The sequence below is a fragment of the Aristolochia californica genome, unplaced genomic scaffold, assembly GCF_029961685.1.
Source record: "Aristolochia californica isolate CCGP_79_NKW_82.1479 unplaced genomic scaffold, dmAriCali1.0.hap1 SCAF_8, whole genome shotgun sequence".
In the NCBI taxonomy this organism is placed as follows: domain Eukaryota; kingdom Viridiplantae; phylum Streptophyta; class Magnoliopsida; order Piperales; family Aristolochiaceae; genus Aristolochia; species Aristolochia californica.
In genome coordinates, this window is record NW_027182279.1 from 588,467 (window position 1) to 608,595 (window position 20,129).

At 39.4% G+C, this 20,129-nt stretch overlaps 5 protein-coding genes across 7 annotated transcripts; 2 read left to right on the plus strand and 3 right to left on the minus strand.

Moving 5' to 3' along the window:
* Positions 1-1,049: 1,049 nt before the first annotated feature.
* LOC137938732 (protein COFACTOR ASSEMBLY OF COMPLEX C SUBUNIT B CCB3, chloroplastic) lies at positions 1,050-2,721 on the plus strand. Its single transcript, XM_068783754.1, has 3 exons — positions 1,050-1,183; positions 1,264-1,337; positions 2,121-2,721. Exons 1-3 carry the CDS (start codon positions 1,126-1,128, stop codon positions 2,613-2,615), a joined length of 627 nt encoding a protein of 208 aa, XP_068639855.1. The 5' UTR covers positions 1,050-1,125; the 3' UTR covers positions 2,616-2,721.
* Positions 2,679-6,244, minus strand: LOC137938733 (anamorsin homolog). The gene is made up of 8 exons (XM_068783755.1): positions 6,002-6,244; positions 4,831-4,978; positions 3,898-4,058; positions 3,690-3,794; positions 3,438-3,597; positions 3,207-3,343; positions 3,035-3,109; positions 2,679-2,934 (listed from the first exon to the last, which is right to left on the minus strand). Exons 1-8 carry the CDS (start codon positions 6,002-6,004, stop codon positions 2,896-2,898), a joined length of 828 nt encoding a protein of 275 aa, XP_068639856.1. The 5' UTR covers positions 6,005-6,244; the 3' UTR covers positions 2,679-2,895.
* Positions 6,245-6,911: 667 nt separating this feature from the next.
* LOC137939479 (xyloglucan endotransglucosylase/hydrolase protein 9-like) lies at positions 6,912-8,486 on the plus strand. The gene is made up of 4 exons (XM_068784754.1): positions 6,912-7,108; positions 7,192-7,292; positions 7,419-7,612; positions 7,898-8,486. Exons 1-4 carry the CDS (start codon positions 6,931-6,933, stop codon positions 8,295-8,297), a joined length of 873 nt encoding a protein of 290 aa, XP_068640855.1. The 5' UTR covers positions 6,912-6,930; the 3' UTR covers positions 8,298-8,486.
* A 655-nt stretch (positions 8,487-9,141) lies between these two features.
* LOC137938730 (delta(24)-sterol reductase) lies at positions 9,142-14,446 on the minus strand. 2 transcript variants are annotated; one of them, XM_068783749.1, is made up of 3 exons: positions 14,345-14,446; positions 10,272-11,534; positions 9,142-9,859 (listed from the first exon to the last, which is right to left on the minus strand). In XM_068783749.1, exons 2-3 carry the CDS (start codon positions 11,517-11,519, stop codon positions 9,404-9,406), a joined length of 1,704 nt encoding a protein of 567 aa, XP_068639850.1. In that variant the 5' UTR covers positions 11,520-11,534; positions 14,345-14,446; the 3' UTR covers positions 9,142-9,403. The 2 variants fall into 2 exon arrangements, with proteins under 2 accessions (XP_068639850.1, XP_068639851.1); XM_068783750.1 differs by lacking the exon at positions 14,345-14,446 and adding an exon at positions 13,924-14,022.
* Positions 14,447-15,823: 1,377 nt separating this feature from the next.
* Positions 15,824-19,827, minus strand: LOC137938876 (transcription initiation factor TFIID subunit 15-like). 2 transcript variants are annotated; one of them, XM_068783967.1, is made up of 9 exons: positions 19,731-19,827; positions 18,761-18,924; positions 18,257-18,615; positions 17,943-18,140; positions 17,103-17,186; positions 16,826-16,907; positions 16,604-16,730; positions 16,218-16,440; positions 15,824-16,042 (listed from the first exon to the last, which is right to left on the minus strand). In XM_068783967.1, coding segments are annotated over exons 2-9 (1,194 nt in total). In that variant the 5' UTR covers positions 18,881-18,924; positions 19,731-19,827; the 3' UTR covers positions 15,824-16,041. The 2 variants fall into 2 exon arrangements, with proteins under 2 accessions (XP_068640068.1, XP_068640067.1); XM_068783966.1 differs by having other exon boundaries at positions 15,824-16,440.
* Between the last annotated feature and the right edge of the window lie 302 nt (positions 19,828-20,129).

Here is a 20,129-nt window from a genome sequence, read left to right on the forward strand (position 1 = left end):
TAATACACATTGATATCTTATTCATTTCTACAGAACTGCCATAAATAGAGAGGTTCATCATTCCCTCATTAACAAAACAAACTGGGAATTATACTTGCATGTTTATATGTTCTTCAGAATGTACAATGATACCACAAACAATAATTATATATACTCAATCTGACAAAGCAAGAACGAGTACACACATTAGATCCTAAAAATCCACGACATATAATAGAGTAACAGAAAGAAGTTTGAATACCTAAAAAACCAGAAAAAATCAACATGCAAATATCCAATAATCCAACAATCCAAACAGGTAGAATCTGCATAAACAAACTATCGAGAATGAAACAAGGAGAGAGAAAACCACTAGAACGACATACCACGATCTCTTGATCCATGTTTTTGTTGATATTTCAAGTTGAAGAGACCCAAAATATAAAATTCTCTCCACTTCACTCTCGCTATCACCCAGCAAGCAATGCAAAGGACGAAATACGAGTCGAGTCGAGTCTCTGAGCATTAAATAACGTCTTTTTTCGGTACAACAGAAAAAAGTAAAACCAGAAGGGATTGAAGCGGTAAGGGATTTTGCAGGCACGAGGCTTGTTGGTTAGAGAAAAAACAAAACCAAACATATTTGCAAATAACTAAATACAGGCTGTGTTTCATGGAAATCTTTGCATTTTTTATTCTTCGCGAGAGATCATGCACGGATATTTGCTTTGCCTTAGAGCAAAAATTACCAAAGAAATGTCATTCATTTTGAGAAATAATTTATGGGAAGCTGTTACAACAATCAATTCATGGTCAAGGATGAACCGACCAGAAGATGCACAGAAAGAAAAACTTTGTAATCAAAATGGAGAAAATTCTGCTGCCAATGGCATTTGGCACCTCCTTTCTGTTCTTCCCCTCCGCGTCTCCCATGGCGGACAGGAAAAACAAAAGCATTTATTTTTGTCTCAAGGACATAACTGTAATTTAAAATCATTTGTAAAGAATATCTTGATGTGTTCTTAGCTGAATGTTATTTTCGTCTTTTCACATTTCCATGACGACCAAAATAAGCTGTGACGCAACGGCAGATATTGTTGAGGAAAAAGATAATATCTCCTCTCCTTCTTTCTGTAATCTTTGCAGATGGCAGCTAACAGCTCTTCAATCTCGTCTTCCCTTCAAAGTCGCCTTTCAGCTCCAGGTTTGTTTTACAATGGGCTCCGTTTGTTTTACCTATTTAGTTGAAAGAGGGCCTTTTGCATTCTCTCTATCTTTTTGCAGGAGGGGCTCCTTCGGTGTTCAGTCATGGAAGTTCCAATCTCTTCAAATGGTCTACAGGCTTCCTGCAATTCTCTGTAAGTCAACGGGTGATTTTGGTTCAGTTTCTTATGTTAATTTTACTCTAAATTTGCTTTCTGGTCGTGGGTATACGAAGAAAACGTTTGATTTGGAAGTATGTTGTTTGCCATGAAAATATCCCTGTTTCGATGAATTTTGAATAATGGAAGTGCCATGTACGATGTTTGCTTATATTTTACAGTTTAACTACTTTTTCAAAAAGAATTCACCCAAAACTGATATGGAACATAAAGGAAATTGTGCTTGGAGAAGCTGGAAGAAGAACTCAAATATCGGCTGCCACAGATATATTAAGAAGTTCCAATTCAATGCCTCGATTCCTGCGGATTCAGTAATGACTCTATCTATTAGTGAAAGTGGTCGGCAGAGAGTTCTATTTGACCATTTCAAAGCCATGTTTTGCTCAGGCAATCTGGATGAGTTTTCATGTTCATCAGAAAACAGAGTTCAAAACGTCAAATCCTTAACGGATTTCAGGGCAGGAAGCCGATATTGACTTCAACCCCGTTTGTGATACTACGACGAAAATACAAGTCCTATATGATGCATTTTGTCTGTTTGAACAATGTCCTCAGCCGAAGGCCTAGATTTTGGTAATTTTTTTATCAGTTTTGAGTTCATAAGAGTTGTTCATGACCCCGAAGTTAATAATCTCTGCAGCCATCTTGAGAGATACGATGAACTCCTACCCAGACTGTTTTCGCAGGGGTTGCAAAACTTTATTAGAAGGATTTACATTTGCTGAAACACTTTTGTCCGTTTGGTGTTTTGAGTAACAGGAGATCTCAAAGACCAGAAAAGGAAGAAGACACCCGCACAGAAGAAGCATTCAAAGCATCTCCTGCTATTACCATGTCGAAAATTTTGCCACAGCTTGTGACAGACTTCCTGCAGCTTCAGCATTCGACGCAGCATGGAAAAGCATAGAAAATATGGAAGCAGAACAGTTGCTGCAAGCACTGGTGCTAGCAGACCTGGACCCTTCGACAGCCAAGATAGCAATTGGTTTCGTCGGACCGTTTCTCTCTGCATTTGGGTTTCTGTTTATTGTGAGGATAGTAATGTCGTGGTACCCAAAACTTCCAGTGGGGAAATTTCCTTACGTAATTGCATATGCACCAACAGAGCCATTTCTGAAAGTGACGAGGAAAGTGATACCTCCACTTGGAGGAGTTGATGTTACACCAGTTGTCTGGTTTGGATTGGTCAGTTTCTTGAGCGAAATATTGGTCGGTCCTCAGGGGCTTCTTGTGCTGCTGTCACAACAAGTTTAGCTGCACTACGCTAATTGGAAATTGACCTCCCACACTCATAGAATGTAAATGTTGTATCAGAATTTTGGTCTCATCGTCAAACATTTGCTATTTTGATTTTTTTTTCTTTTTATTGTCGTGGCAAAAGATCCACTTACTACAACACAGTCAACAAGAAAAGAAACCACAACTTCAGAGAATTGTGAGATAAGAAGAAGAACTTGCTTCTAGCAAAACCCAGGAATTGGATGTTCTTGTCTCCAGAATCTATTAAATTTGAAGAATCTCCTGTCTTTGTGATCTAAAAATCACTAACAAGGAAGTTTCCTTGTAAAGCAACCTGCACAAGATTATAACAGTAGAAAGTACTGCATTAACAAAATGAACAATTCTTCAATGTTGCTAACAATCCAAAACGAAACATTCAAAACAGAAGTTACCTTCTCGCCCATCTTGAATGGAGGCAGACCCTTGTAGGGGCATCCACCACATCGAAATGCATCACCCAACCCACACTGCAATAAACATAGGAATGAGGCCATCAGTTAACATTAAACCATTACCAAGAAAACTGTGACAATTCATAGCTGATAAAGATCTTAAGATTCTTACATTGCCACATGCTGACTGAGGGTTATTTAGTTGCTCTTCGGAAAGATCAATCTTGACTGCTTTTTCTTCAACCTCAGCCAGACCACAAGTGCAGTTCTTGCAGGCCTTCCGTGTACTTCCGACTTCACAATCACCCACTATACATTGTGAACCAATATCAGATCTGCTCTACAACAATACCAAACTATAGCAAAGTTCAGTATTTCCATTAGAGTTCAAAGTGTGCCTCACCATCTGGCAGCTGGGGCTTCTTCATGTCTTCCTCTGTCAAAAGGCTATCCTCATCGATCAGATCTGAATCATCGTCAATCTGTATTTTTGGTAAAATAATTTTTGCATGGTCAATGGAGAAGGATGAGCCAATTGTCCAAGAGGGCTTGTTGGCCTTCATCTGCAAACCATGATAAGTTAAGAGTTAAAAAAGACTTATAAAATACAAAAAGAAAAATTCACGAACAATTAAGAGTTAAGCTTTAGCTTAACTGTAATAGATTGGAGCTCGTTCGGCAATAACAAAGACTTCAATTGGAGAACTTGTGATTCTAGGTATCCAGATACCAGTAGTTTGCGCTCAAGTGAATATTTTGACTGCATAGGAACACCATTCAAAAATTATCCAAGAGAATATACATTATTTTTAATCTGCACACATTGTTCTCACTGATATCAAATGTGTGATAAAACTAGTTACCTGATCTGTACGCTCATCAGCAACAGATGTCTGTACTATGATTGTGCCACCAGGTCTCAATACTCTCAAAAACTCTTCAAGCCACAGCTCATTGAGAAGAGTAGGTTCTTTGAAGATAGAAAGAACAATATCCAGTGATGAAGATTCTATTGGCAAATGTGCTGTAAATCAGCCCAACACAAGTAAAAGGTTAAAATTTTCATAGTTGAAATAGCAAATCCAATGATTCCCTATGTACAGAATTTAGGCAACAATAAGGAAAAGAAACACAGAGTAGTTCCTCCCATGAAAAAGAAAACAATGACTCAGCACATGAATCACTGGTTTCTCTGGAAAACTCCTTGGTTTGATGGAACTTTTTCTCATTATTTTACCATCTACAAGCTAACTCTACAGTCTGTTAACTTTTGAAGGTTTAAAAACTACAAATACAGCATAAGGATCTCAAAAAGCAGATTGTTCTGCCTCTCTGATCAAACATTTCATGGTAAATCTACAAAGAAGTCAAGACTTAAGCTGAGCACATCATGATGAATCCCCAACAAATATAATACTAAAAAAGAAATTAACAAGGAGTGACTGATTGTCTAGTCGACCATAGTAGACTATGTTACTTTGTGGGAACCCCAATAGAGTTTGCAAAATTCGCAAGTCAATTACCTCTAAGTCCTTACCATTCCATATTGATTACCAAAACTAGATATGGTCAGTGTCCATGCAGAAGGGTATCATATGAGATAAAAAGTAGTATTATGTATTGTAATAACATAAGAAACTCACTGAGATTTCCGGTCTGGAAACCCAGAATTCAACTACAAACCCAAAGACCAACTAAATAGTGGAAAGAATACAGAGAGACATAATAACAGAGTAAGAATACTTAATCCGAAGGGAGTAAAACCAAGGACGTTTGCTAGAGCAAGGAGATGTTACTTGAGGCAGCAGCTTGTGTCATAACGACTGTGTCATTTTCACCAACCACTTCAACTCCAACCTCCTTTATTGCTGACAAAACTGAGTTAATAGGTGCCACCACATTATCTGTCACAACCAACGAGTTTGCCTTCTTTGCTGTTGCATCCTACAATTCAATTGGTCTCCACATTCAATACTTTACAACAGATAATTAAGAATAATGAACAATCTGTGGAATCTTAAAAAAAAAAAAAAAAAAAAAAAAAAAAAAAAAAAAAAACAGAACCATCTCACTACACCATGACAAAGTTATAGAGTAAGACAACTATGGCTCAGTAACCTGCTAGGGATACTGTCAAATGGACTTGATGTTAAAGCTTAAAGAAACAACAAATGAAATGTAGGTCAAATGGAGAAAATAAAGAGTATAAAGACCATTAAGTACATGCTAGAAACTACCATGTCATATCTACATCTTCTGAAGAACTATCCGAAAGTTTTCAGGAAGATTAAGAGAATGTGGTATCAACGAAAAGACAATGACTTGATCGTAGGATCATCAACGATAGAGAAGACTGGAAATTGACATCAAAACCCAAAAATCTAAAACTAGAATATATAAGAGATGAACGAATAGAATAATACTAACTAAAGGTACTCTAATTCCATTCATAAATAAGGAAATATATTATTAGACCGTTCATCTGTGCTAAAATTCCTGCGAGAATCAGTTAAGGCCAGTGGACAAAAAAGGGGGGAAGACAAATGTATATATCATTTTCCTTTCAGAACGATGCACACACATGAAAATTTTTGACATTAGTACATAAACTTCCAGATCTTTTCTTTGGATAAGTGCACAGATAATGAGGAGGGCTTCAAAAAAAAAAAAATCCAAATAATTATAACAAAAAGGAGCTAGCGAAGTTTAAATGTTAATTTGAGCGCGCAGTCAATCATGCTACACTCGTCACCGAATAAGTCCATGTTCACTAAAATCCCACGGATGCATTACGAGCTATTATTTTCATCATTCACTCATTCAAAAGGAAATAACTTTAATATGCTTAGAACCAAAACAACGAAATAAAGACAGAGAATTCCCCTCACCCCCAAAAAAACCAAACAAAACCCACTAAAACCCCATCCCCAGTGAAAGATTTCCTACCAAAGGAGAGAAAGAACTCACCATTTCGAAGAAAAAAAAGTAAGATCGACGCCGCTCACCAAAACTCTTAATCCAACTGTAGCAGAACAAAATACCGCTAACTCGAAAACTTCCACAGAGTAAATACCCACTTCTCAAGAGGACAGAAGAGGGTAGAAGCAGGTGACCCCGAGGGGAATTCCCCTGAAGCTGCAAAATGAGGAGAAGAAAAGCTGTTTTTCGAAGTCCCCGACGCGGGGTTGTCTGGTCGGCAGGCTGGCCATTTTATACCTGTAGGCAAGGGTGGGCCCCACGTACTTTGTCTAAATCGACGTCTGATCTGCCTTGCGTTTTTCCACACAGAAAAGTTTACAAGGGACCCAAGAAGGGAAGAGAAATTTAATTCGTGAATGAGGACGGAAGGAGGCGTTGTTCGAGTTGCACAGAGACTAACAAACGGTCGGAGCTGCTCGATGTTGTCTTCTTCGTTGCTGGGGGGGGGGGGGGGGTCGATTTCAGGGAGAGAAAAGGTGAGCATCTTGCAGGAAGAAACAGAGAGACTGTAGACACTCGCAGTGAAAGCCTTAAAAAATCACAGCACTCAGCAATCATGACAAACCACGACAATCAAATTTCCTCTATGGAGTGGAAGACAACTCATTTGATTCCAAAGCTGCTCCCACATTCGATCCCCACCGCGCAAAGCCACATCCAGAGATCTCTTTTGCCCGTAGTGGCGCCGCTCCATTGGTACCCATGTGGCCTGTTGGGCCCCCTCCAAGGACCTCCCATGGATTTCATAAAAACCAGAAGAGCGTTTTACAGTGCCCCAGAAGCTCCCCACATCAGATGTGGAAGATGACATCGACAGAACCGTGCTTGTCGGGCAAGCCACTCATTGGACTACTATAAATTCCCGTTCGTGGGAGGAGTTTTTACTGCCAGTTGTCTTGTTGCTGAAGCGAAGAGTGATGGGGAGGAGACAGGGAGAGATGGTCTGGGTTTTGCTGCTGTGTTTGGTAACACAAGGGGTGAATGTAGCAGCTTCTAAGCCTACTAATTTCAGTGAGCTTTTCCAATTCAGTTGGGCACCGGAGCATATAGTTACAGATGCTGGAGTTGTTAAGCTTACACTGGATTACAGTTCAGGTAGCAGAGAGCAAAAACCAGCTCTATCTCTTCTGCTGTTTCTACTTTCTTTCCCATTGAATTCTGCTTCTTTTATGCTTCAGGTTGTGGGTTTGAATCAAGGAAGAAGTATCTGTTCGGCCAAGTCAGTGCAGATATAAAACTGGTGGAGGGAGATTCTGCTGGGACTGTCACAGCTTTCTATGTAAGTTTCAGGAGTTACTCTTCCCCAGTTGCAGGGATTTACAGCTTCAGTAGTAAAAGATTTCATCAAACAATGTACAAGCAGAAAACTGTGACTGATTTTTAACTTCTGTGACGGAAAATGCAGATGTCATCACAAGGACCAACCCATGATGAATTGGATTTTGAGTTTCTGGGAAATGTAACAGGTGAGCCATACCTGGTGCAGACCAATATCTATGTAAATGGAACAGGGAATCGAGAACAGAGACACACGCTTTGGTTCGACCCCACAATGGATTCTCACTCCTACTCTCTGCTCTGGAATCACCACCATATCATGTAAGTCAGCCACCCATGAAAAGCACAAAGTGGGTGATGATCACTAAAACACTTTTTGAAAACAAAGAGTATCTACTAACAGTCTTAGAATCATTTCTCACTCCTGTGCTCGCACAAAAGTTGATTTTCATCTGCGTGCATCTTTTTCCCACTAACAGAATTGCCCTGATGCTTCAGATGGAAGCAACATTTCTTCTGAGTATCGTATCTGTGGCATTCAGTGCTGTTAGAACCCGCGAAAGCACTGCAACTCATTAAACTGATCTCTGTTTTTCTTCATCACAGAGATCTCATCGACGGAGTTCCAATCAGAACATTCGCAAACAGAGAAGAAAAGGGCATTCCATACCCGAACAGCCAAGCAATGGGTATATACAGCTCAGTCTGGAACGCCGACGACTGGGCGACACAAGGAGGACGAGTGAAAACAAATTGGAGCCATGCGCCCTTCATTTCAACCTTCAGAAAAGTTGCTGTCGACGCCTGCGAATTCAGTCCTGAAACAGACGATCTGTCTGGGAAATGCAGAGAAGGAGAAGAGTTCTGGTGGGACAGACCAGCCTTGAACGAGCTGAACTTTCACCAGAGCCACCAGCTGAAATGGGTGCGCAGAAAGCACCTCGTCTATGATTACTGTAAAGATACTGCTCGATTTACACAGCTACCCCCAGAATGCTCAGTGTAGACTGAAATCCATTCCCTGGAATCGTATGAGAATCCGCTGCTCGAAAGTATAGATTCTTTAGGGGTGCAGTGGATCAAATACGAACAAGGCTATGAATCAGGACAGTAATTTAAGCAGAAACCTATGGAGAATTCCTTCAACAATATAGAACGTAAAAGATCCTGCAACAGCAAAAAAACTGGAAAAATGTGTTTCATTTGATGCAAGCTTATGGAACTGTAGCAATGGATACATCTTCGATTTGCTTAATCAATATTATATAACGTATATTGAGCAATCTATAACATTCGTCATATTTTGGATTGTGGACTGATGCCCACCTCAACACACCTGGATTTGAAAAGATTACTTCAAGTTACTCTGTGGAATGGATTTGTTGAAGCTTTTATTTTTACTACAAGTGGGATGAGAGGTAGTCTGCAACTGCAAGGTCCAATACAAGAACAATTCAATGGAAAATCATGGTTCAGTTCAATTTCTCACAATTTTCACGTCTGACATTCTGATATAAAGAAGCGTTGCAAGTGCTAGTAATGATGGTAAAATTAATGTTGGCTGTTCCAATAATGTTTGGGACTCATCCATGTAACTACAGCAACTAGAGGAGCTCTGCTCCATGAAATGAGTGAATTGCTCCTAATGGGTCCGTAGCAACTTCGGAATGAAAACACTTTGCTACGAACTCCACCAAAATTTTACATAAGATGAGGCTCTCTTAACTCACTGAAGGAATACCGATAAGATTGGAACGCATCAAGAAATAGTTCTCATATGAGAAGACATCCACGAAGTAAAAACGATTTCCCTTTTCTTATTTCCGCCTCAAAAAGTTGGAAAACGGGCAAGAGTTGTAAACACCATTACCTGAAACACGCAGCTTCAACCTACCTTTGCCTAAGGAAACCACTATTAATGTTTTCAGCTTAATTTCAAAGAAAACCAAGACTGATGCTAGTCATTAAGTTTTGAACAAGGAAGAGACAACTTAAAATTACCACGGATGTCTAAGACCCAAAAGGGAAAAACAAAACAAGCAAAAATGTCAAAGGCAGGCAATCTCTACTCTAGGTCTCGATCCATCTGAGACAGTAAAAATTAGAAATGCTTCAGTCAGCAGGCTGGTCAGTCTCAGCATAGGCCGTCTCAAGGTGAGCTTGCTCGGCCTCTTGCACCTCCTTCTCCGTCTTCCGCCCTTTCTTTGACTTGTAATAAACACTCATGAAAGTCCCAACAGCTCCATACTTCTGCCTGCAGAACTCATAAAGGGAGGCATCGAACATTCTCCAGAAGTTCTTCTCAGTTAACTCAGAGACAGCATACTGCGGCTGGAAGCCATGGTTCTCAATCAACCAATCCTCCATCTTGCGAACAGCTTCAGCTCCATCAAATTCCTCACCCCTGAAAACTGGTCCTGGTGTATAGTAGATACCTACATCCGTATACATCTGGGCATATTCTGTGTCACCCTGCCTATGTGCATGTTCAAAGCCAGGTTCAGGATACACCATAGCTTTCACAGGAAGTTTGTACAACCGGTGTGGGCAGAGCCATATTGGGTAGACCTGTAGAAGTAACATATGATGGATCTGTGAGAAGATAAACAAAACAATAACTCTGTTTGTCCTAGCTGACTATGCTCCCCTTAACAAAAGCAGTCATAACCTAATCAGGCAGCAACAAAAGTATAAAAAAGTAATCGCCAGTCAAAACTATTAGAAACCACCATACAACTTTAAAACTACTAGTGGCCTGATTCCAAAACGTGAGGACATCTCAGACTATTTTTACTTGCCCGGGCTTAATTTAGCTGTTGTCCAATTGAAGACACAGGTCAATGGTTTTCCCAAGTCTCACTAACATATGGATATTACCCTTACCTTAATGTTTTTACACTAGTGTCTATATCTAATTCCTTTGATTAGGACTGTCAACAAATTTTTGAAAAAAAATATATAAATCCAAATTACTACATACCTCCAGCACACGGTGACTGAATTCCAAGGCATCACCGACCTTATAGAGAGGCACCAGCATATCTTGGATCACATGCATTTCATGGTAGTAGTTCCTAATAGCATCACCTTGAGTAGCCTTGAGCAATGAAACCTTGGGAGGCATCATCCATCCCAAAGTCCACCTGAACCACCATTGGTCAGCAAATGGTAAGATCAGTTTTCCTTCCCAGTACAAACACCTGGTGTGCCTGTGATAATATTCCCTAGTTGGGATATACTCCACAAACTCACCCTTCTTGAGGGCGGTTTCTGCATGCTGGTAGAACCAGGGTTTGAACCACCAACCCACACTGTTAATGACATTGCCTTTCAGCTTTGCTTCTTCCTTGGAAGCATACCTTCCTGTCATACAAACTGCTTCAGTGGGTGTGTAGATCATAGTCTCGACAAAATCTGGGACTTTTTCTGGGTTATCCTGATCCCCATCTCTGGGTGCAAAAGAATCAACATATGCCTGTGCAAGCTCCTTAAGGTTACCCCTGACAGGTTTATATGTCAGCCTCATGTATTCCTTAACAGGAATGAGCTTAATTTCTGCTGCCACCAAGAGACCAAGTGTGCCTTGTGACCATGGTATTGCATAGAACAGGTCAGAGTACTCATTATCCCTTGTTGCACGAACTAGACGCCCATCTGCAAGTACAATTTCATACGAAACAACTGTATCTGAGAAAAGCCCATAAAGGTGTGAACTTCCTTCGATTCCATATCCATTGATAAGACCTCCAACGGTGAGATCATCAAGCTCTGCTACCACAGCAAGTGAAAGATTCATAGGGACTGTAACTCTGGAAATCTGGCCCATGTTAACCAATGGCTCCACTCTAGCAATCATTCTCTCTTTGTCAATATCAAGAACATTTCTGAACTCCGAAAGGTCAACCTCAAAATGCCTGGCACGCTTGTAGTCAACATTACGCATGCCCACAGCAATATAAGGTTTCCTGGCTGTACAGACAAGCCCATCTTTGGATGGGTTTCTCTCTTTGAGGCGTTTCATTACTTTCTTGACATTCTCATCGTGTTCCTTTTGACGACGCTTGAAGGATTTGCTTTCAGATCTGACATCCCCCAGGTAGGTGAGAAAATAGAGGGTGAATGAAATGGGGAGAACTACAAAGATGACTATAATCCAACGGAACTGGACAAAATAGTCCACCCAGACCTTCTTTCTCTTTGGTCGCAAGGGTGCTTCCAAGTCTGACATGATGGATTAATGAATCTGAAAATGACATTAAATTTAGCACTCATCATAAAAAAAAAAAGAAGAATAAAACAAATGGCTTCTTCATTACAAAAGACATAAAACCTGAAGTGACAGAAAGTATCAGAAAGTAATCAGGAAAAGTAATTTGAATATGAACATCATGAACTTTGACAACAAGAGGTAAAGAGACGGTCCAGGGCTTTCAGCCAAGATCAGTCTGTATTATACTGGGCATTCAATGAGGTATTTTAGATATTTCCTGACCAAACAGCGGCAAGGTAGGATGTACTTAATTTGATTAGAAGATAAAGTAAGATGTTGAGAAAGGTTCTCCTAAAAGGAGGATTAGTTTCAAGATGGCCCTCAATTAGAGATTAATTGAGAAAACTCCGAACAATATCACAGATTTGTGAGCAGCCTAGATATACCAATACAGAGACCAATGTCCCTTGATAAAGACTCGAGAAACAAACACTAACATTACATGCATTGGACATGTAATTAAACATTGATAATACATTCATTGAAAACCATCAACCAGAAACATGACTCCCGACACATCCACATAAAAGCCATCTGAAGACCCAAAATTCTTCAGCTTTGACACAAAAACATGTATAATAAGAAATAGTAGAACAGAAGAAATAAAATCAGGAGAGCATAATAAGTTGTATAGATTGCAACAAGCTGAAAACAAATACTATAAGAAGTAAAAAAATTTGACATAGTCAATATACTTTTTTATAGTAGCCTAACAAAAAGGACTGTATCCAAGACCAGCAAACAGTACAACTGACAAAGTTGAATCTCATACCAAGCACTGAGATGGTCATTTTTTTATTTTTTTTATGAGATGTGAAAATTGTATACGTTTTGAAATTTGAGCTCAAAGAATTATTAATTCATCGACCGTATAGATGCAACGGGTGGAATCACTGAGATGGTCATTCTTCCACGACAAGGTGGCATTTTCAGAAAAAGATTTGCAGTAGCACAGCAAATCTACCAGAATCAGTTCAATGCTTGCAAAAAATGTAAACAGGGGATTATACCATTATCAAATAATTCTAAAAAACCATACCTCAACATGGACATACATTTTAGTGGAAAAAAAGAAACAGAATGAGACCAGTTGAACAGTTACTGAATCCAGCAATGCATCTTCAAGAAATGTAGTACCCACGGTGTTGTGACTCACCTAATTGACCCACAACTCAGCCAGATCAACCTAGATTAGGGAGAAGATAAGTCAGTACTCGGGGTCATAATCAGCCCAGTGTACCACACGAGTTGCCCCTGACTCTCCCGAGTCAGGCTGCTGACTTAAGAGACTCAACCAGACTCAGTTTATCCAGATTGGATTTTATGGGCCCCGAGTTGGAACCCTAGTGGTGTCCCAAGTCTGGGTAACGCCAAGAAAATGAGCTTTCCAGCATTAGACAATTTCCTTTGTCTTGAAAATGCCTCTAACACTATTAAAGACATCAATAGAATTTCCATTGAATGGAACGGAAACGACAAATGTGCCCATTTCGTAGAATTACATTTCCGTTTCAAAATGCTACAACTAATGAAACAGAAATGCCGAACATAGGCACACTATGGGAGTCCACTTACGCTCATCAAACACATTGGATCCAGAAAGCTGAAAGGTCTAGACCACCAGAACATCTATCCTGCTCTCTGCCATCAGGCGACACAGCAGCTGTCTAAAAGGCATTCTAATTCCTTTGATAGCACGCTTGTGGCAGAGATGATCAAACCTACATTGTTTTTGCAACTTATGTTCCTCCTCTAACATTATTATTTAACAGATGTTTATACTATTGTACATTAACCAACATATAAAACGAACCAGCAGTATTAGCTAACTGTAGACTGTTATGTCATAAGTTTGGCAATACTATTGAGGTAATATAGGAACTCGATCCCGGGAAATCAACAATCTTTTTACAACCTTTCTCAGCCTAAGTTCCTAGTCCACTGGTCTCTCCGGCAATCTACCGATGCAAGTGAGTGTGCACAAAATATCACGGAAAAAATGAAACACTACAAGACTACTTCAGTGGATCAGTAGATCTGTGAACAGGAAACATTAGCGACAGAAAATAGTGACAGCAAACAAAATGGAACAAAAACACCTATTAAACGGTGATGGCAAAAATGTGAACGCGAACAACGCCAACTAAAAAAGGAAGTTAAAAAGAATAGAAAGAAACTATGCCGACGCCGATCTGCTCGTAAAAACAATCCAGTCGTAAGGAACCTGGTTACCAGCTCCACCGTAAAGCGAAAACAGAACTAAAAGAGAAGAATCTCCAAAAAGACAGCAAAACCGGAAAAGAGAACACAAACCATCACCACCACATACCAAAACCAAAACAGAATAAAAAAACACACTCACCTAAGCGCAAAATGTACCTCAAACCCGACTATCCAGTATCACGAAAAAGATCCCTCGCATGGCCAAAAGCCCAAACCAGAGAGCAAATCGATGATTCACACGCGAAAGCGCTACTGTTCGACCCGTGTTATAAAGGAAAAAAACGGGGAAGAAACCGAGGCGAGATCAAACCGTAGAGATCCGTTCGATGTCACGTTGAGACTCAGACACACATGTGACCGATATACTAAAATAATGAAAAAATTCCACTGAAAGTCCACGAGGAAAGGAAAACACAAAAACACTGTATTTGCAAACAGTAGGGTTAAACACTTCTACTTCAACTAGTAAACTAAAAAAAAAAAAAAAACAAAAAAAAAGCAGATTCTGAAGAACGCCATTACAGAAGATACCGAAGCAGCGATCAGAGATGAAAACGTACCAGAGGAGACACAGAGAGAAATGCAGGCGACGGAGAGGAATTCTCGGCTGGAGGAATTGTTAAATGGAGTTTAGGAAGGCCGGGGCGAAAATAAAAGAGCGTGGAGAGAAGACAAGGCCACGAAAAAAGAGAGGGAAGACAGGAATTTACTGAAAAGGCCCGAATTTCGTGTCTTTTCAAATGGGACGCAAATCACGTGGGGGGTGGGACACAGGTACAGTCACTCAAGGGACATGTCGACAATATCAAGCCCACTAAAGGGTAAAACGGAGACTCGCTTTCTGGCTTGCCCGAGTAAGATTTTTACACTTGCCACGTCACGAGTAAACCAATAATTTAAAATTTGTTATTTAAATTGGTTTTCTTTAAAGTAATTTTTTATTTTAAGGATTTTTTTATTAAAAAAAATTGTTGTGTTTGAACCAATTTTTAAAATAAAATTTTAATTATAAATTTAATAAAATTAAAAACACAATAAAATAACAAAATGAAAACCATTTTTTACAATTCCAAACCATGGTTAAGTGACTCGTTAAACAAGTCCGGATTTGAGCAGAAATGGATGACAGGTGGCTTTTACTTCCTCTATCGTCACAAATTTTCAACACAAACATGACATGAAATTACAAAATCACCCTTTTATAAAAAAAGGGTAATCTATCCCTTGGACATCAAATAACTATAAAATATTTAAAGCATTCTATAAATATTTAATGTATTTTATTCAACTTTGGCGTGGCATCATCATTATTGGTGACAGCCTGCATGCGGTGGGCCACAGGGAGAAAAAAATCTTTTTTATTTAAATGCCTCTTGCAAATGCAGCACACTGAAATTTATTGAGTCTGATATTTAAGCACGTCGTTAAGCATACTAAGATCAAGAACCCCGTCGCTTCCTAGAAAATTCGTCACCTTCCACGTTATTTGATTTGCTTCTGCGTTGTCAAAAGTTGTTGTCGTCCCTGATGCAACGGCCTTGACATTCGATTCAGAAAGCTGATTTGGACCCATTTTGGATGAAAATGCCGTTTGTTAAGGTGGGGAAAAAAAAAATCTCTGGCTGTCTCGTCGTCTGCCCTTGAGCGAGGATAGTCAGAGAGTGGGTCTTTGAACTGGATGAGCGCGATGGGCATCAAATGACTGGCACGCTTTGGTCAGAGCATAAAACCAGGATAGGTATCTGTATCTCATCCATCCCCTGTAGATGGAATGGAAATTTGGATCCGTTACCCTGTATCTCATCCCTCCCCTGTAGATGAATGACGATGATGCAGAAGCTCGTTGCAGGATTAGCGAATGTCAAGTGAAAGGAAATTTACTGGTAAACCAATAATGAGAAAACTGGGCGGTGATCTTACACAGTTGAATGTCCTCGGAAGTTAAACAGTCATGATCCAATACGAAAAGTTATTTGATACAGAAGAACACATAATCCACAAAGTGTTAGATTTTACGGTATCCATTCGGCAAGAGAAGCTGCATGAACTTAATTGAATCACTCTCAATTGCTTAGAATATCAGACATACATAGAAATCCTTAGCAAACAAAATAGAAATTGAACAGTATAGCTCAGAGGCAACATGTAGGCCATGATCCAGGACTAGCAAGACCACGCGCAGCTAGAGTCTATGCATGGTTGTCTAGGAAAGCCAAGCATTCCGTTACTCTGAGCAAAACAGAGTCGCCTTTCCAAGTCTGAGAGGGCATACACGGGATTATTCCACATGGGGAAGAAGAAAAATTAGACAAAAACAAAATCTTCCAATGGTATCTCCATGGATTCCAAGGAAACCTACACTAGCTGAACCTCTGGTAACATTTGCAAAAAAAAAAAAAAGTTGCATGTCAAGACTCTCATGGAAGTTAATACCAATCTCGATGACGATCACGTTCTCTGCCATAATCTCGACCTCTCTCATGATCGTAGTCCCGATTCCGATCCCTGTCCCTGACTTTTCCTCGTTCCCTCTCCCTTTCTCTGCTTCGGCTTCGGCGTTGCTCCCTCTCATGTCCATACCCATCTCTGTTCCTGCTACTTTCTCTTTCTCCATGGTCCCTTCCACTTTCTTTGCTTCTAGCTCTACCATCTCTCTCTAAAATGCCCAAGAGAAATAGATATATCAGCAAATGTTTGGCAAAAGTCTAGCCTTCACATCAGAGAGCAAGTATCATTCTTGCCCCAAAAATGTCAAACAGGATAGACACAAGAAAGCACTTCTAGAAATTCAGAAAACAAAAAAAGAGCCAAAAAGATACCTAGTTCCTCTACTTCCCATCCTGCACGGCCAGAACCAGGAAGTGCCTGCCCAGTTTCGGTTTGATGCATTTTAACACGAAACTTCTTCTTGAGATTTCCAAATTCATCATATAACTCCCCATCATCCTTAAGAAAACGAAATGTGAAAATAAAATAAAATAAAATAAAATAAAGAAAACAAGACTGCTGCCACTAGAAAGAGAAATGCACAAAGATCTTACTTCCTCAGCCTCCTTTCTACGTCTTTTGGTTTCCTCCAACTCTTCTTCATCAAGTTCTTTGTACCCTCCAGCACGTCCTCCCCTGATAAATCCCAGTGGATACATTAAAAAGAAAAGAAGTCACATAAGATATGACATTGTAACTTCAAAAGGAAACAAATAAAATGCATTTCCTTTTCATGCAGAAGCTATTTAAAGTGTGAGCCAAAACTATCATCACTAAATAAAGTATTTACAAATAGATACTACTTTTAAAGATTCTAACACATAATCTTACCTCACACCACCTTCATTGTGACCAGGTTTATTGGTGTTACAAATGTTGCATTTTGTGCGTTTTGCCCAGTTGATATTACCACACCTAAACCAACAGTGGGAACAATCAGTATAAAGCTTCCAAACAATTTAAAGACAAACAACTGAAGTTTCATAAAAGTTAAATCTATTAGATTCATCTTCAACGACCTCAAAAGAGAATTTATGTACATAAATCTAGAGCCTTTATAAAAGGTAAAAATATTTTCCCTGGTACGAAATGGATTCCGTCATTTAATGTTGCTTCCAGGCATAATAAGCAACAAGAAAAGATATTTAAAAATAAAAATAAAAAATTCGTAGGAGCCCTCAAACAAAGTACTCCAAAGAAATAAAAATAATCTTTATAGGAACCCTAAAAGAAAGTACTCCAAAGAAACATTGGCTTAAAGAGAGAATTCTTGAAGAAGAAGGATCCATGAAATCTGCAACAACAGCTAGCAACCTATCAAACTGCATGGCAAAGATAATAATGATTTATGGATTTCATATGCACTTCAACTAAGAGAAGATAACTAAGAAATTTACTAAAGATAAACAGATAGAATAAGATTATACCCTCAATCTAATTAAAACAAGAAACATAATACGCAATACTGTAATGCAAATCTGCAACAAAGTACTGAACTTCACATAGAAATTTTACATCTCCATTAGGCATAAGATATGTGAAATTAATTGACATCAGGAGCAGAAAAAACAAGTCCACTTACATTTGACTTTTTAAAGAATGTAAATAAGAGATAATGAGTTATTAAAATAGTGCTCATGTTGAGAAGATGAAGTTCAAAAGCATCCTTACATGGGACAGGACCAATCATTGGGACCAAAAAGTCCTGTTGGACCCCCAGCAGGAGGACGACCATGGCCACCAGAGTCACCGCCACCACGGCCCTTACCCCGACCAGCAGATCCTCCGCCACCACCAGATGCACCAGTGGGGCGAGCAGTTCCACAACGGTTGCAGACACCACGAAATGCAAAGTTTACATTGGAACAACTGATTGCCAAAAAAGGAATGGAAATGAAAAATCCCCACTAACTTCATTAATAGCAATAAAAAGTATTAAAAGGCAAATGGGAAAAGAGCTGCTCACCAATGTCACAGTCACAGACCTTGTATTTGGACACGACCAGTCCCCGTCTTGTTGCCAAGCTTTACCGGAAGCATCACCTCGTCCTCTACCTCTTCCTTCACCCCCATCGCTCAAATCCTTAACGTCTCCGTCGACTCCACCAAAATCACCAGCGTGAATCTCGTCTGAGTTATAAGAGGGGTCAGCTGACTCTTTGCTCTTTGACTCAGCTATAAAGACTCCAATTATACTTCCATGGAAATCCTTGTTGTTGAACCATTCAACTGCAGCTGATGCTGCATAGGGATCCTCATACGTAACAGTTGCATCACCCTTTGGTTCATTGGTTGCTTTATCCCTATATAACCAAATCTTCGGCCGACCTGTCCTTTTGTCCTTCTATAGATTTCCAACAGAAAAAAGGAATGGAAAAGAGGCTATGAATATTAACTACTTAATGTACGATAGGACTTACGTAGGTTATATTATTAATAAAACTAAGATGAAGTGTAGTTTCAAAATGGTACCTGCTAGGACCCCCTACCTTTAGCAACCCTATGGTGCCAAAATATTCAGCCAGCATATTATCATCAGTTCCTTGAGGTAAGTTACAAACATAGACAGATCCATTTGCTGGACCTCCTCTTCCAGAATGACTTGCCATGTCAATTGCCACACTCTTGGTTCATATACTCAAGAAGAACAAAACTAGCATGTACCCAAGAAAAAGTTTCAGAATATAGCCAAGAAAATACTGTAATGTAACCTACAAACATTCGCGTTAAAAATCGAACACATCCCCATCAGATTCTAGAACTGTAGTGTAACAAAGTAATTGCATTACTTGTCAAAAAATTAAAATTTAAAGTTAAAACTCTGCTAATTTTTACATGGCAATAGGATAAGAGTACCAGCCTTGAGTGTAACCACTCAATTAAAACTTTGCTAATTTCACTCTAGCAATCAGATAGTTAATACCATCGAATACTCTCATATTTCTTCATTTATTTCTTCATTTATAGTGTGTTCGCCTTTAAGCCGTCGTTTGAAATCTTTCGAAGCAGATTTTACACAATGCTTAAATCAACTTTCAGCTTTAAATTGTGGAAAGCCATCACCATATCGACAAAAAAAAAAAATACTCGACAATAACCCACGATGAAAACATAAAAAAAAAAAATATATATATATATACCCGACCTCTCCTAAAATAGTATTGTTCAGAGTAAAAACGTAAGGAGCACAAAGAACGATTAACACATCAAATATAAAAAAAAAAACGTTAGATTCCTAAACCCAGAGACGCAAGTCAGCGTCCAAAACCCTAACAATTTCAAAGATCACCGACGTTTCTTAAGTGACATACCATTCTAGTTCATCATGTACCTTCCCGATTTAGACAGCCCTTGGACTATTTGGAATCCCCCCAAAAAAGAAGCATATATCACGCCATTTCTCTCTAAACAACCATACTCACATAGAGAAAGAATAAAGAACAAAATACTCCCGCTCACCTGCGTCAGAAAAGGAAGAAACGAAGCCAGATGAGAACAAACGACCGACGAATGCAGACGGATTTACACGCTCAGTAGGCAAAGAAGTGAGCCTCTAATGGAGGTCGATGCGAGGGTTCCTTTTTCTCTGCCCATATGGTTTGTTGTTATGACTTATTTATCCTCTGACAAATCGAAACATTACGAAGATACCCCTCTGTTATTGGCACAAATGATTAAACTGGATATCGGAGATGAAAAGTTCTGGGTCGCGTACTCTTCGAAGAGATGAAGGCCCCAACTTCCTTCCACAGATAAAATTTTCTGGTGACTTCTTCGCAACCTTAATCAACTCCTTTTGCCTCCACCAATGGCACATTGATCTTCAATGTTTGGTAGTCTTTGAGTTGACAGTCTTAT

What these genes read in the sequence shown, in the direction of transcription:
- LOC137939479 (XM_068784754.1), top strand. Translation starts at nt 6,931, where the DNA reads ATGGGGAGGAGACAGGGAGAGATGGTCTGGGTTTTGCTGCTGTGTTTG. An exon ending in TACACTGGATTACAGTTCAG is followed by an intron (nt 7,109 to 7,191) that starts GTAGCAGAGAGC and finishes TTTATGCTTCAG; the next exon opens with GTTGTGGGTTTGAATCAAGG. An exon ending in GGACTGTCACAGCTTTCTAT is followed by an intron (nt 7,293 to 7,418) that starts GTAAGTTTCAGG and finishes CGGAAAATGCAG; the next exon opens with ATGTCATCACAAGGACCAAC.
- LOC137938732 (XM_068783754.1), top strand. Translation starts at nt 1,126, where the DNA reads ATGGCAGCTAACAGCTCTTCAATCTCGTCTTCCCTTCAAAGTCGCCTT. An exon ending in AAGTCGCCTTTCAGCTCCAG is followed by an intron (nt 1,184 to 1,263) that starts GTTTGTTTTACA and finishes ATCTTTTTGCAG; the next exon opens with GAGGGGCTCCTTCGGTGTTC. An exon ending in CAGGCTTCCTGCAATTCTCT is followed by an intron (nt 1,338 to 2,120) that starts GTAAGTCAACGG and finishes TTTGAGTAACAG; the next exon opens with GAGATCTCAAAGACCAGAAA.
- LOC137938730 (XM_068783749.1), bottom strand. Translation starts at nt 11,519, where the DNA reads ATGTCAGACTTGGAAGCACCCTTGCGACCAAAGAGAAAGAAGGTCTGG. An exon ending in TCAGTCACCGTGTGCTGGAG is followed by an intron (nt 9,860 to 10,271) that starts GTATGTAGTAAT and finishes TTACTTCTACAG; the next exon opens with GTCTACCCAATATGGCTCTG.
- LOC137938876 (XM_068783966.1), bottom strand. Translation starts at nt 18,880, where the DNA reads ATGGCAAGTCATTCTGGAAGAGGAGGTCCAGCAAATGGATCTGTCTAT. An exon ending in GCACCATAGGGTTGCTAAAG is followed by an intron (nt 18,616 to 18,760) that starts GTAGGGGGTCCT and finishes GGAAATCTATAG; the next exon opens with AAGGACAAAAGGACAGGTCG. An exon ending in ATGGGAAGTAGAGGAACTAG is followed by an intron (nt 16,441 to 16,603) that starts GTATCTTTTTGG and finishes TGGGCATTTTAG; the next exon opens with AGAGAGATGGTAGAGCTAGA.
- LOC137938733 (XM_068783755.1), bottom strand. An exon ending in CTGATGAGCGTACAGATCAG is followed by an intron (nt 3,795 to 3,897) that starts GTAACTAGTTTT and finishes GTTCCTATGCAG; the next exon opens with TCAAAATATTCACTTGAGCG. An exon ending in CTCAGTCAGCATGTGGCAAT is followed by an intron (nt 3,110 to 3,206) that starts GTAAGAATCTTA and finishes TGTTTATTGCAG; the next exon opens with TGTGGGTTGGGTGATGCATT.